This window comes from Myotis nattereri (genome assembly GCF_964212035.1).
Source record: "Myotis nattereri genome assembly, chromosome: 9".
NCBI classification, from domain to species: Eukaryota; Metazoa; Chordata; class Mammalia; order Chiroptera; family Vespertilionidae; genus Myotis; species Myotis nattereri.
The window spans coordinates 20,287,853-20,300,358 of record NC_138084.1 but is presented as its reverse complement, the minus strand read 5'-3'; the positions used below and the strand labels follow the sequence as shown (position 1 = coordinate 20,300,358).

At 39.7% G+C, this 12,506-nt stretch overlaps 1 protein-coding gene across 2 annotated transcripts in view; it reads left to right on the top strand.

The window, feature by feature from the left end:
• PATL1 (PAT1 homolog 1, processing body mRNA decay factor) overlaps positions 1-10,809 on the top strand; it is a 39,784-nt gene extending 28,975 nt beyond the window's left edge. For both annotated transcript variants that reach the window (XM_081099871.1, XM_081099872.1), the window contains 5 exons: positions 1,930-2,089; positions 6,188-6,343; positions 8,533-8,624; positions 8,713-8,862; positions 9,191-10,809. In XM_081099871.1, the coding sequence (XP_080955997.1) occupies positions 1,930-2,089; positions 6,188-6,343; positions 8,533-8,624; positions 8,713-8,862; positions 9,191-9,212 (580 nt within the window). In that variant the 3' untranslated portion in view covers positions 9,213-10,809. The remainder of the gene's footprint in view (positions 1-1,929; positions 2,090-6,187; positions 6,344-8,532; positions 8,625-8,712; positions 8,863-9,190) is intronic.
• Positions 10,810-12,506: the final 1,697 nt, after the last annotated feature.

Below are 12,506 nucleotides of genomic sequence, written 5' to 3'. Positions count from 1 at the left end.
ATTTTCCGCACTGCGCCTCCTCTGAGTCTCGGTATGCTGTTCTCTTTCCTTCTAGTTGAAGAATTTCCCCTTAGCCAGCTTTCCTGTAGTTCTGGGTGATGTCCGTTCCGTCTTTTAGTTGGATTTTTGAAGTGGTTGTGCGAGGCAGCATTGTCCGGTGTTTACCTATGCCGCCATCTTGGTTCTCTCAACAAATACTTATTAATATCTACTAGGGACTGCTGGGTGCTGGAGAGAAAGTGGGGAATATTATTTAGTTTCTATTTTTGAGCTTATGGATTGTACTTGGTTAATGCTTACTAGCATGCTCAACCTTGTAATCTTTTTTTTTTTAAAATATATTTTATTGATTTTTTACAGAGAGGAAGGGAGAGAGATAGAGAGTTAGAAACATCGATGAGAGAGAAACATCGATCAGCTGCCTCCTGCACATCCCCCACTGGGGATGTGCCCGCAACCCAGGTACATGCCCTTGACCGGAATCGAACCTGGGACACTTCAGTCCGCAGGCCGACGCTCTATCCACTGAGCCAAACCGGTTTCGGCAACCTTGTAATCTTATGTATTTTCTTTCCTACTAAGTTGAAAAGTATAAACATTTAAACTTCCTTGGGATTTTCATAGTGTACTCATACACTATGGAAATGTGTCAGTCTTTCAGTGAAGACTAAGCTCCTTAATATATCTTTCTTTTTTCTTTTTTCTGTATCTCTATTATCTCTCTTCCACCCAGTTTCTGGAACAGAATCTTGCTAATGGTAAATGTTCTATAAATCCCAAATATTTGTTTGATGAATGCAAGAGGACTGTCTAAGCCAGAACATACACCAAACAGAACATAAGAATAAGCACCTTCTTTTCTGGAGTTTGTGCTGACAGGGAACTGGTTGGATAAATGTAGGTTTATCCATGGATTGGAATGTTATGCAGCCATTAAAACGTATGTAGTTGAAGTATATATATTGATGTGGAAAAGTGTTCACAAAAAGTTGTTGGGAAAAGTGAAGCAACAAAGCCATATGAATTCTATGAACCCAATTTTAGTTTTAATTATTTTTTTTGTTAATCCTCATCTGAGGATATTTTTCCATTGATTTTTAGAGAGAGTGGAAGGGAGTGGAGAGAGAAGCATCAATGTGAGAGAGTCACATCAATTGGTTGCCTCCCATACGTGCCTGGACCAGGATCTGCAACCGAGGTACGTGCCTTTGACTGGGACCCTTCAGTCTCCAGACCAACTCTCTATCCACTGAGCCAAACCAGCTAGGCCTGGACACATTTTTTTTTTTCTTAATATATTTTTACTGATTTCAGAGAGGAAGGGGAAGGAAGAGAGAGAGAGAGAAACATCAGTGATGAGAGGGAATCATTGATCGGCTGCCTCCTGCACTCCCCCTACTGGGGACAGAACCCACAACCCGGGCATGTGCCCTTGACCAGAATCGAACCTGGGACCCTTGAGTCCACCGGCCAATCCTCTATCCACTGAGCCAAACCGGCCAGGGCTGGACCCATTTTTTTGTGAAAGATAAAAGTGTTATACCCAGCGAAAAATTTCTTCAAAATGTTAACACTACCTCTCAGATTATGGAATTTTAATTTCCTTTTTGCTTATATAATTTTCAGATTTTGGTGATTAACTATGTTATTTTATAGTTAGTTAAAAGTTAATACAGGAAATTAATGCATATAGTTTGACCAAATTTTTTTAACATACAGTTTTTGAAATAATAGTCTACATTTGGGAAACTTGAAAAATTACTTTTTATTATTTGATTGAGAGTTGGAGAAGTAATTCTCACTATTTTGTAGTACAGATAATTGTATAGTGAAAATGAATGCAGTATATTCATTTAGTAACATGTAAGAGGGAAAAAGGTTTTTATATTGTTCTTGCTGACCTAAGTTAGCATTTTTCTTCCCCTGCAGGCCAAGTGATGACCTCTTTGTACAGATCATGTGTATCCGAAAAGGGAAGAGAATGGTTGCCCGCATTCTCCCTTTCCTCTCCACAGAGCAAGCAGCTGACATTCTCATGACAACAGCCAGGAACCTCCCATTCCTTATCAAGAAGGATGCACAAGATGAGGTGATCCTCATGTGGAAAGGAGGGATGTCTTTCTTTGGGTCTTCATAGTATGATTTCTAGAATCCAAATTTATTTTCCTCCCCATTCTTTTTGTGTTGCTTCTCTAACCTTTGGCAGTGTGACTTGATTATTTAAAACAAAACTTTACTCCAGACCTATTTTTTAATTCCATGTTTCATCCCACGTACCATGTTTCTAAACATAAAGAAAACAGCAATTCCTTCTTATTTAACATAGTTATAAAGCTGTGATCTGTATCTGAATTACTTGGGAAGCAAATAATTTAGCCCTATCCCAAATATGCTGAATCAGAATTTACAGAGGAAAGATCAGGGACTCTGTATCTATAACAAGATCCCAGCTGAATATGATGCTACTAAAGTTTGCAAACTTGGTTACTTTGCTAGATATAAAGTAGCACTCATTGGGATGTTGTCACCAGCTCGACATTTACCTGTAGACTGAGTTGAATGGCATCCTGTCCACAAGAATCAGGCCAGTACTTTTAAGTAACTTTTATCACAATCTAAACTAGGTTGGATATTGAAACATGATTATCAAGTTTACAAGTTAACTCTTGGTGAGAATTATTCCTTATTCTGCTTATTCCTGTCATAACACTTGAAAGATTAGCAGAATTTAGAACAGTCTTAGAAGTTCAAAACAAGAAATTAATAGGGTAGCACAAAGGGCTAATATTATTAACTGTGAGCTTCAGAAAAATAGAATTAATGATAGTGAACCTGTTAGAATAGACTACAAGTTAAGTAACAACCATCTGGTAATAGTCCCAGGAAACATGATTTCAAGATACTTTATCAATGGTGTAACATGGAAGAGTTGAAAATTACTCCTTTTGAAATGAGTTGAAGAAATACCTTCTTGAAATTTTAGCATCTGCAGAAGAAATGAATGTGAAGTTTATGTCTCATCATTGGAAAAAGTGAATTGAGACAAGACAAGTACATTTTTTAAAGAATTCAAGAATGAAAAATGGGTTGGAAGTTAAGGATTTGAGGTTTATCCTAGAAAATAGAAGACAAGAATAAAAGTAACCGCAACTTTACAGCATATAAATTATAGGCAAGGAGGCAGGCATTCATTCATCATAATCTCAGAGGAACTCATAAATAGAAACAAGTTGGGAAAGCAGAAACCAACTTGAAGGGGCTCCCATTGGTAAAAGTGGGATTATTTTTATCTTAAAGAAAAATTACAGAAGTGGGTTGAGGTAGACATATTTAATAAGTTTATAATGATACCAAGAAATGAGGATGTCAATCATCCTCAGAGATTTTTAGGCCATCAACTTAATATTCTGAAAACTGATAAGTAAAGGAAAAGAAGCTTTCATTCTGCCTTTCCATTATAACCAGAGAGTCACCATATTATAATAGAAAGTTCTTTATAGAAGAACTAGAGGCCTGGTGCATGAAATTTGTGCACGGGAAGGGGGATGTCCCTCAACCTCACCTGTATCCTCTCACAGTCTGGAACCTCGTGGGATGTCGGGCCTAAACCGGCAGTCGGACATCTCTCTCGCAATCCTGGACGCTGCATGCACCAGTGACCATACTTTTCATACATCAAAGGCATCTTGCTATTATATGGGCAGCTACATTTTCTTGCCCTGATTATAAAAAGTAGTATATAACATGATCTTTCTGAATTAGTAGTACCATTTTCCCTATCTTGTGGGTGGAAAAACTGAAGCAGAGAGAAGTAATTGACTTTGTCACACAGTTGTAAGTGTCAGAATCAGGGCTGACCACAAAATGTGCAAGCCAGAGTCCATGCATTTCATCACTGCATCATCCTGTTTTTTCAGTATTAGAGTAGCCTTGCCAGGTTTTAATTTTTAAATTTAAGAGACTGTTCCCAATACATAGGGTAGGATCCCTAGGCCTGGCCAGTGATCAGGGCCATCTGTGGGGCAACAGGCAGGCGGGGCAATCGGGGACATTGGCCGGAGGCTTGGTGCCACCCACCGGCCAGCCCCACCCCCCAATCACTGCCGCCAGTCACCTCCCTCTCAGGGGGCAGACACTCAACACAGAATGCAGGAGCTGCATGAGGGCAGCTCCTGCGTTGGGCATCTGCCCCCTGGTGGTCAGTTTGCGTCATAGCAACCGGTCATTCAACCATTTGGTCGATTTGCACATTAGGGTTTTATTATATAGGATTCCAGCTACTAAATGCAAAAATATGATAACATTAGGAAATCATTTTACAACCCCCAAATGGAAATGCAGTCAATCTGGACTGCAGTCATTACTGATACTAAAAGCATTAGGTAAATGGTGGATGGAGGACTTTACATGGGTTGGAGCGAGCTAACACCTGAACCCACTGGTCACTGTTCACAACACTAACAGGGAACTACCAGATGCCGTGTGCATCTTGACATGATGCAGTAGAAAGCACATAGTTCTACCAGCCCTCCATCAAACCTCCCCACTCTCCCCCCTTTGAACCTGAATCTAATCAAACCTTTAATTCCGTCAGTTTATATGGGGAATATAGAAGATTCTGTTAAATGATACCACCCAGGTGCAAATAACCAGATCCAAAATATGGAACAAATGACCCAGTTTCTTCAACAAATAAATGATATGGGAAGAGGAGATGGACAGTGTCAGAGGACCTGTTGTTAACAGATTTTCAAAGCCTTACCAACCAACCAAGTGCTGTCAATGAGTGGATCTTATTTGAACTATGATTAGAATAATTCAGCTGCTAAAAGACATTTTTGAAATAATTGGAGAAATTTTAATTTGGAGTAGATATTAGATGATATTGAGGAATTAAATTTTGCTAGGTGCAATAATATCATGAGAGGTTTTGTTAGAGATACAAACTGAAATATTTATAGATGAAATTATAAAGGAGGAACAGATTGAATAAAATTCGGCAAAATGTTGGTTTAATTATTGAAGTTGCATGATGGGTAGGTACAAGGACTTAATTATACTGCTCTTTATACTTTTGTGTATATTTTTAAATGCTTTGATTTTTAAAGCTTTGTTTATTTAGAGTAGTGGATCACAAAAAAGTAGCCTACTCTCCATCCTTGGCTATTATATAAAGTAAAACCAGCCATCATTTTTTTTTTTTAATATATTTTTTATTGATTTTTTTACAGAGAGGAAGGGATAGAGATAGAGAGTTAGAAACATCGATGAGAGAGAAACATCGATCAGCTGCCTCCTGCACATCTCCTGGGGATGTGCCCGCAACCAAGGTACATGCCCTTGACCGGAATCGAACCTGGGACCTTTCAGTCCACAGGCCGACGCTCTATCCGCTGAGCCAAACCGGTTTCGGCACCAGCCATCATTTTTTTATACCAGGGGCACTGAGCACTTTTGATTTCCTTTCATGTGTTGTAACCTAGTTATGTTGGTATCTCTGTATTTTAACTTTTCAGTTCAGGCTAATGACCAGAAGGAATGAATGGCTAGCAAGGTAGAATTCAACATCCTTGGGTTCTGTTTCAGGCTACTAGCTCTATAACTCTGACCACTGAGCTTAGTCAATTAGCTTTTCTAATAATCTATAAAATTACTAAATTCTCTGTTTCCTCTTTGAGCTTTTATAAAGATAAACCAAAATAGAATTAAGTCTGAAAATACTTCTCAGTAATTCTGTAGTACTCCCTCTTAGACACAATATATTGAAATCGCCTAAATATTCATCTCTGTGTTTTTGATCCCTGAGGGTCTGTCTGTCCTTTTAACTTTTGTTCTTAGCCTATGTTCTTGGTACATTGTAGGAATTTAAATATTTGTGAGATAAATTAAAATACTGATGTTTTATCATGAATCTTTTGTGTTTGAGAAGTGATTTTATTCCCTGGGTTTACACAAGTCATGATATTTCATATGCAAATTGAATTGAAAAAGTTCTCAGTAGATACCTTAGAATACTTTGTTAGGATTCTAGTAGTATCTGCTAGACTTGTCAGCCCATATTTGTTAAATCTCGCCTCAGGCAGTTGAGTATGCAGCTGAGCAAGCACCCATCTATCCAGGCTCACCCACTGAGGGTGACTGAAGTAACAGTTGCCAGGATCTAATGTTTTATTTTTTTTCTCTGTAGGTGCTGCCGTGCTTATTGAGTCCCTTTTCCCTCCTCCTCTATCATCTTCCGTCAGTGACTGTCACCAGCCTTCTGCAACAGCTAATGAACCTACCTCAGAGTGCAGCTGCACCAGCACCTTCTAATCCTCACCTCGCTGCTGTTCTCCAGAACAAGGTGGTCTTGCCTTTTTCGTCCCTGAACTTTACAAGTCTTCTAAATTTGAGTTACAGATATCACTAATGGCTGCTGTGGGTATGGCAACTTGTTAAAAATGTTTCCTTCATCTGGAGTTACATTAAGTTTCTAGTAACAGAAGCCAGAATTAACAGTGGTTTCAACAAAATAGGATTTTATGTATCTCATGTCAGTAAATCTGGTGTAGTGACTCCATGCATGGTCAGGGATGCAAACTCATTTGGTTTGCCTTCTCTGCTATCTTAGTAGTGGCTGCCATACTCATGACTCCTCTGGGTCCATGGTGATTGTAGAATTCAAGGCTCCACTTTGCATCAGGAAGAGAGGTGGGTACAGATGGCTGAAACATGTGGATTAGCTGTCTGTCTTCCTTATGGACCTTTTCCAGGAGTTTTCACCAACAATTACTTAAAATCTCAATGGCCAGTCTTTGTCACATGCCACACCTAACTGCAGAAAGGGTGGAAACATCTTTTAGTTCACACCATTGTCATCACAAAATTAGAGTTCTCAAATAGGAGGAGAAAAGTATATTACAGTGGGCAAGTAGCAGCCTTTGTTACATGACTTTACATAGAAGAACATCCCATTTCATATTTCATTTACATCAAATTAAGTATCCAGAGACTCATAGGGGAAGCATAAACAGAAGAAGGAGCATGAGCTTTTAAACAGAGCAAGTTTTCATTCCTTGCCTGCCACTGTCTAGATTTGCGACTCTGAATAGATTATTTCATTTTGCTGAGCCATAGGTTCCTGGTCTGTGATGATGTCTACTTCAGTGTTGATGTCCACTTCAGGATTTTCCTATTACTGAGATGCGAGAACAGCTGTGAACAGTTCATTGTAATGCCTCATTCATAGGCACTCATTAAGGGCCATCTGTTAGAGTAAAGTGAAAAAGTAGGCTCTTTCCTTGCCCCCCAAAACTGTCAAAGCATGACTCTGGAGAGGGAGCGGATGCAGTGCCTCAGGGACTTCAGATGGGGTTCTGGCATGATCAGTTATGTGCCCTCCATGTAATTTGGTTTCCTGGTACTAATTTTGATAAAGGCAGTAGAAAATTGTGAGATCAGATGAGATTGTATAGCCCAGTGTTGTTTTTCATATATGAAGGGAACTTTTGGGGAAAGGCAGTGTTACCCTCTATGAGGGGAACCCAGAAAGGTGGGATGGAATCTCAAAATATCCCCATCTTCTCTTTATGATCCATCATAACTGTGACTCAGACATTAACCCAGTACTTCTGGTCCCTATTGCATTTTCATTCTATGCCCCTTTAGACTGCATGTTTCCTGCTTTTACCACTACCCCATAAGTAAAACAAATCTTTATATATTTTAATTTCTAAAGCATGTTGTGGAAATCGTGATAATCCTAGATATGGTGAATATAAACTTCTTTTAATTTTTTTAGATTCTTATTAGCATCCTATCTATACCTTTATATTTTCAGATAGATGTGTCCTTTTTTAAGAAAATCTTTTCTTGCTCTGACCGGTTTGGCTCAGTGGATAGAGTGTTGGCCTGCAGACTGAAAGGTCCCAGGTTCGATTCCGGTCAAGGGCATGTACCTTGGTTGCGGGCACATCCCCAATAGGGAGTGTGCAGGAGGCAGCTGGTCAATGTTTCTCTCTCATCGATGTTTCTAACTCTCTATCCCTCTCCCTTCCTCTCTGTAATAAATCAATAAAATATATTTTTTTAAAAAAAGAAAATCTTTTCTTTGTATCCTGATCATTTCAGTTATGTTTCTTTGTACATTTCCCACAGGTTTTACTACCTGTTTTTCTTAATTCAAAATATCTTGCTCTTTTTAATGTTTTTTATTTGTCCATGAACTTTAATTTTCGGTATCAAAGTTCGTCTTCATTTAACTTCCCTTTTTAATTCATTTATCCATGGTAAGGAAAAGTTATCTTTTTATCACAGGGTGGGGTTGAGAGGCAGTGAGAACTGTAGGACACTGGGACTTTTGTTTCCATTGATTATGTGTTTTGCTGCTGTGCAAGGAGAAAGGCACAGCGTCTCCCCTCATGGTTGTCTGATCTTTGCCCAGTCTCACTGAAGAGCACAGCGGTAGTCATTTGATTTAGTGCCATTTCCCCTGCATGGTGGCGGAGAGGAGGAGATGCAGTATTGAACTTGATTCCCTTTCTCCTGTTGTAGTTTGGCCTGTCACTGCTCCTTGTTGTCCTGAGCCGTGGGGAAGACCTACAGAGTTCAGACCCTGCTACAGAATCAACAGAAAACAACCAGTGGTTAGTCTGCTCTGTATTTCTTTTAAATTCTTTTAGGTAATCTTTTCATTCTTTTTCTTACATTGTTATTATCGATTTTCCCTTTCAGGATGCAAGTGATGTTCATGGCAACCCGAGAACTTCTGAGGATTCCCCAAGCAGCCCTAGCCAAGCCAATCTCTATCCCCACAAACCTAGTATCCCTCTTTTCTCGCTATGTTGACCGACAGAAACTGAATTTGCTGGAGACAAAACTGCAGTAAGTTAGCAACAGGATAATTCCTATCTCACTAACGTTGGCACTTTAGAAGTTATGAGGAGGAGGTTTGGGGGCGGGGTGGGCATAAATATGAATTTGGTGGAAGAGATTAAAACTTCTATCAAATATATGAGTACCTGCTAGATATCAAACACTGTACTGGGTGCAGTAGCACCCTCATAGTTGACTGAATGCTAAGAGTAGAGACGAGACATCTTTGGTGTTTCGTTAAGATAATTTTTACAAGGATGTAATTTTATGAAAAACATTGTCTTCTGTTTTAACTCATTTATACAAACAAGTTTCCTTTCTTTCTTTATACCTGTAGGCTAGTTCAGGGGATACGATAAAAGATCTGCACATGTTTCCTGTACCTCTTTTTGGCTGTCACCTGCACTGCTGCCATCACCAATGGAGTGTTTGTAATGAGGGAGGGGAGGTAGCTCATTCCTCAGAGCATCTTATGTGGCCGAGTCCTGTTCACAAGGATTGTCTCTAAATGCCAGATGTTTCCCCACTGCTCTGTGACGTTCGGCTGAGTGATACTTCTGCTGGTTTCTTCTTACCTTCTCTGTTACAATTCTGCATGTCCTACTTTTACTCAATTCTTCTCAATTTTGCATTTTCTTTGCTCTAGAGACACAAATATAATCTCTCCCTTTATCCCACCGCTATTCCATTTCAGAGTAGATTATAGCCTGCCAAAGGATCCCTCCCCGCACCTTATTGAAGTCTTTTTTATTGCCCCATATTAATATGACTATAGGAGAACCAATTAAGTAGAAATTAATATACATGTGTGTGTACACACACCCCTCCACATGTGTTTCTGTGGACTCCAGAGGATCCTTAAAGAATGAGTTTTAGAGGGAGAAATATTCAGTTGACATCCCTCCTCTAAACACAAACTAGCTGATATATTCTTAATCTGTTTCTAGTCCTTATAATTAATTTGGTGAGTTCCCCCTGTTTTAATATAAATACAGAATATGCCAGCATATTAATAAAATCAGAACTCAATTGGCTGACACCCAGCTCTAGACTAAGAAGTCCTTTTTTTCTTCCCCACTTGAGTTTCCTTTGTTTCTGTTCACCTGAATGGAAACAGCATACGGTTTAAGCCTTTATCCTGCTACAGCGACAGTGTACTTGAGCCTGTCCTCCCAAGTGTGTGGAAGATTGCCCAAGGTGATTCTAACTTAGAGCCTGCTTCCACAGTGTAGCTTTTGTCTTCCTGAGACTACTTCAGTAAGCCATGCTTTTACCTCTCTGTTCCCCATTTTTATTTGGTGTCCTGGATAGAAACCTCCAAATGTAACCATGGAAGCTAAGTTGGGCTTGCTTTGTTCTTCATTCTCCATGCCATGGGCAGAACTGCTGTCCTTGCTACTTCATCTCACTCAGGTCCCATCCCAGGACCTAGACATGAATCCTAGCAAGGACAGCCTTCCGTTACCTTTTCACTTGTCCCTCTCCCATTCAGCAGTCAACTAGGATAAGAGGTTTTGTTCCATGGTGAATATATCCCTCAAGAAAAATCTGAATCCATTTTAAATGTACTTTTTGTTGTTCTCACCTTTCGAATGTAGTGGGGAAAGACAAGTTGTGATGTTTAAAGAGAATAAACATTTTGCACATAACATGTATTGTACAACAGTAAAATCCTCCATTATAACTAGTTGTCCTTGTCTCCATCTCCATTTCTTCTCATTCTGTAGCCCCAGGTTCCACCAGCTGTTCCCAGTGACATTACTAGCTTCCCTCTGCCATTATCAACTGACTTATTTCCACTGGGCACCTTTCCTGCCTTTTCACTTCACAACCGATCAAGTGAATACTTGATTAGTATTTCTTCTCTGTGCTTTTTTGTTTGGTTCTAATAAAGATTAAAGTTTCTAAATTTACATTTTTATAGGGAATTGTAAATAAATACAAATTGTATACTTGAAAAAATGTGTGCCAGCATTTCTCCTTTCTTATTACTTCTTAGCATGATTTTTAATTTGTTTCTAGCATACTTAGGTAGACTGGCAAGTCTCGGTGTTGGAAATTGGTAAGGATATTACCTAATGTTTTTACTTTTTTAATGTTATTGTAATGTTTACATGGTAACTTTCCTTTAAAAACCTAGAGTGCTTTCTGTCCTCCTCTCTCCATTTTAACTACAAAATGGAATTATGAATTGTAGATATACTGTAGTTCATCTTTTTCATGCCATCTATCTCTAGGCACATGTGATTTTTAACAGATTCATTTAACCCAGTTTGGCCTTAAGCTGCCCTCACAATTCATCTTCTCAAAGGAGATGGGGGAAATTTTCCAATTTGTTAGAGTAAATTTGTTATTTCAGATAAAAAGGTTCTAATCCCTTTCTCTGCCATTGTGGTGTGTGCAGTTAAGTCTTTTCCTCACCATATCTTCTCACAAGACTTTGAGAGTCAGGCAGTTCTTAACCAACAAACAAAAGCAGAATCATCCCATTCCCCAATGTATTTGGCTGAAAACTGTTAATAAAATCTGGTACAACTCCAAGAGGAGACACTAGAGCAGCGGTTCTCAACCTGTGAGTCGCGACCCTTTTGGCGGTCGAACAACCCTTTCACAGGGGTCGCCTAAGACCTTCCTGCATATCAGATATTTACATTAGGATTCATAACAGTAGCAACATTACAGTTATGAAGTAGCAACGAAAATAATTTTATGGTTGGGTCACAACATGAGGAACTGTATTTAAAGGGCCAGAAGGTTGAGAACCACTGCTCTAGAGTAAGACCAAGGTGAATCTGTAAGGAATTGCATGTAAGATGGCACACATACTTGTGCTGTGTCACAGTCACTAGCCTCTACCATATCTAGCTGGGAACATCACCTCTCTGGACAGTTGGGTATATTCTACTGAGACAATCATTTTTCTCTTTGTTTCTGTTTCTCCTGCACTAGTTGATTGGTTCAATTATAAATGCGAGATACTTTGTTTGAAAAAAAAGATTCAGCAAACAAGTAGAGAAAGAGAAAAAAAAATTAAAAATTATAAAGAGGGTGGGAGACATTGGCTGCCTACCTACTTGAAGCTTATTTTCCCCCTCATGAGTAGACGGGCTCGTTGAGATAAACTGTTTGCCCAAGGTGACAGCTGAGCAGCAGAGCACGGGACTCCTGCAGGATGTTCTTATTGCTGTGAAGGAGTAAAACTACCTTGTAGTGGATCTGTTCTCAACCCTAAGTGAAAGAAAAAGTCTTATTAGATAGTGAGGTTTGGTTAGAGAGGAACTGGCCTAGGAGTGTCTTCGAAACCCAAAAGCATGGATTCAGAATGTCAGAGTGAGGAAGACCTTAGTGGTTGGTCTACAAGCCAGGGAGCTGAAGCTGAGGGGGCGGAGGCTAGTTCAGGTCCCTGGCCTGGAACGCCAGTTTGAATGCTCTGCTCCTCTCTAGGTTACAGTTCATAGCCTGGGAAATGCTGGGCCTGCTCCAGAAAACGTTATCTATAATAACTAAAGTGTAATATGCTAATTAGACCAGATGTCCTTCCACCGAGCCGGAGGGAAGCCTGGGTCTCAGGTGCCTGGCGGCAGCCACAGGAAAACCCAGGTCCCAGGTGCCAGAGGGAAGCCGGTGTCAGCAGCTGGGGGAAGGAAGGCCTA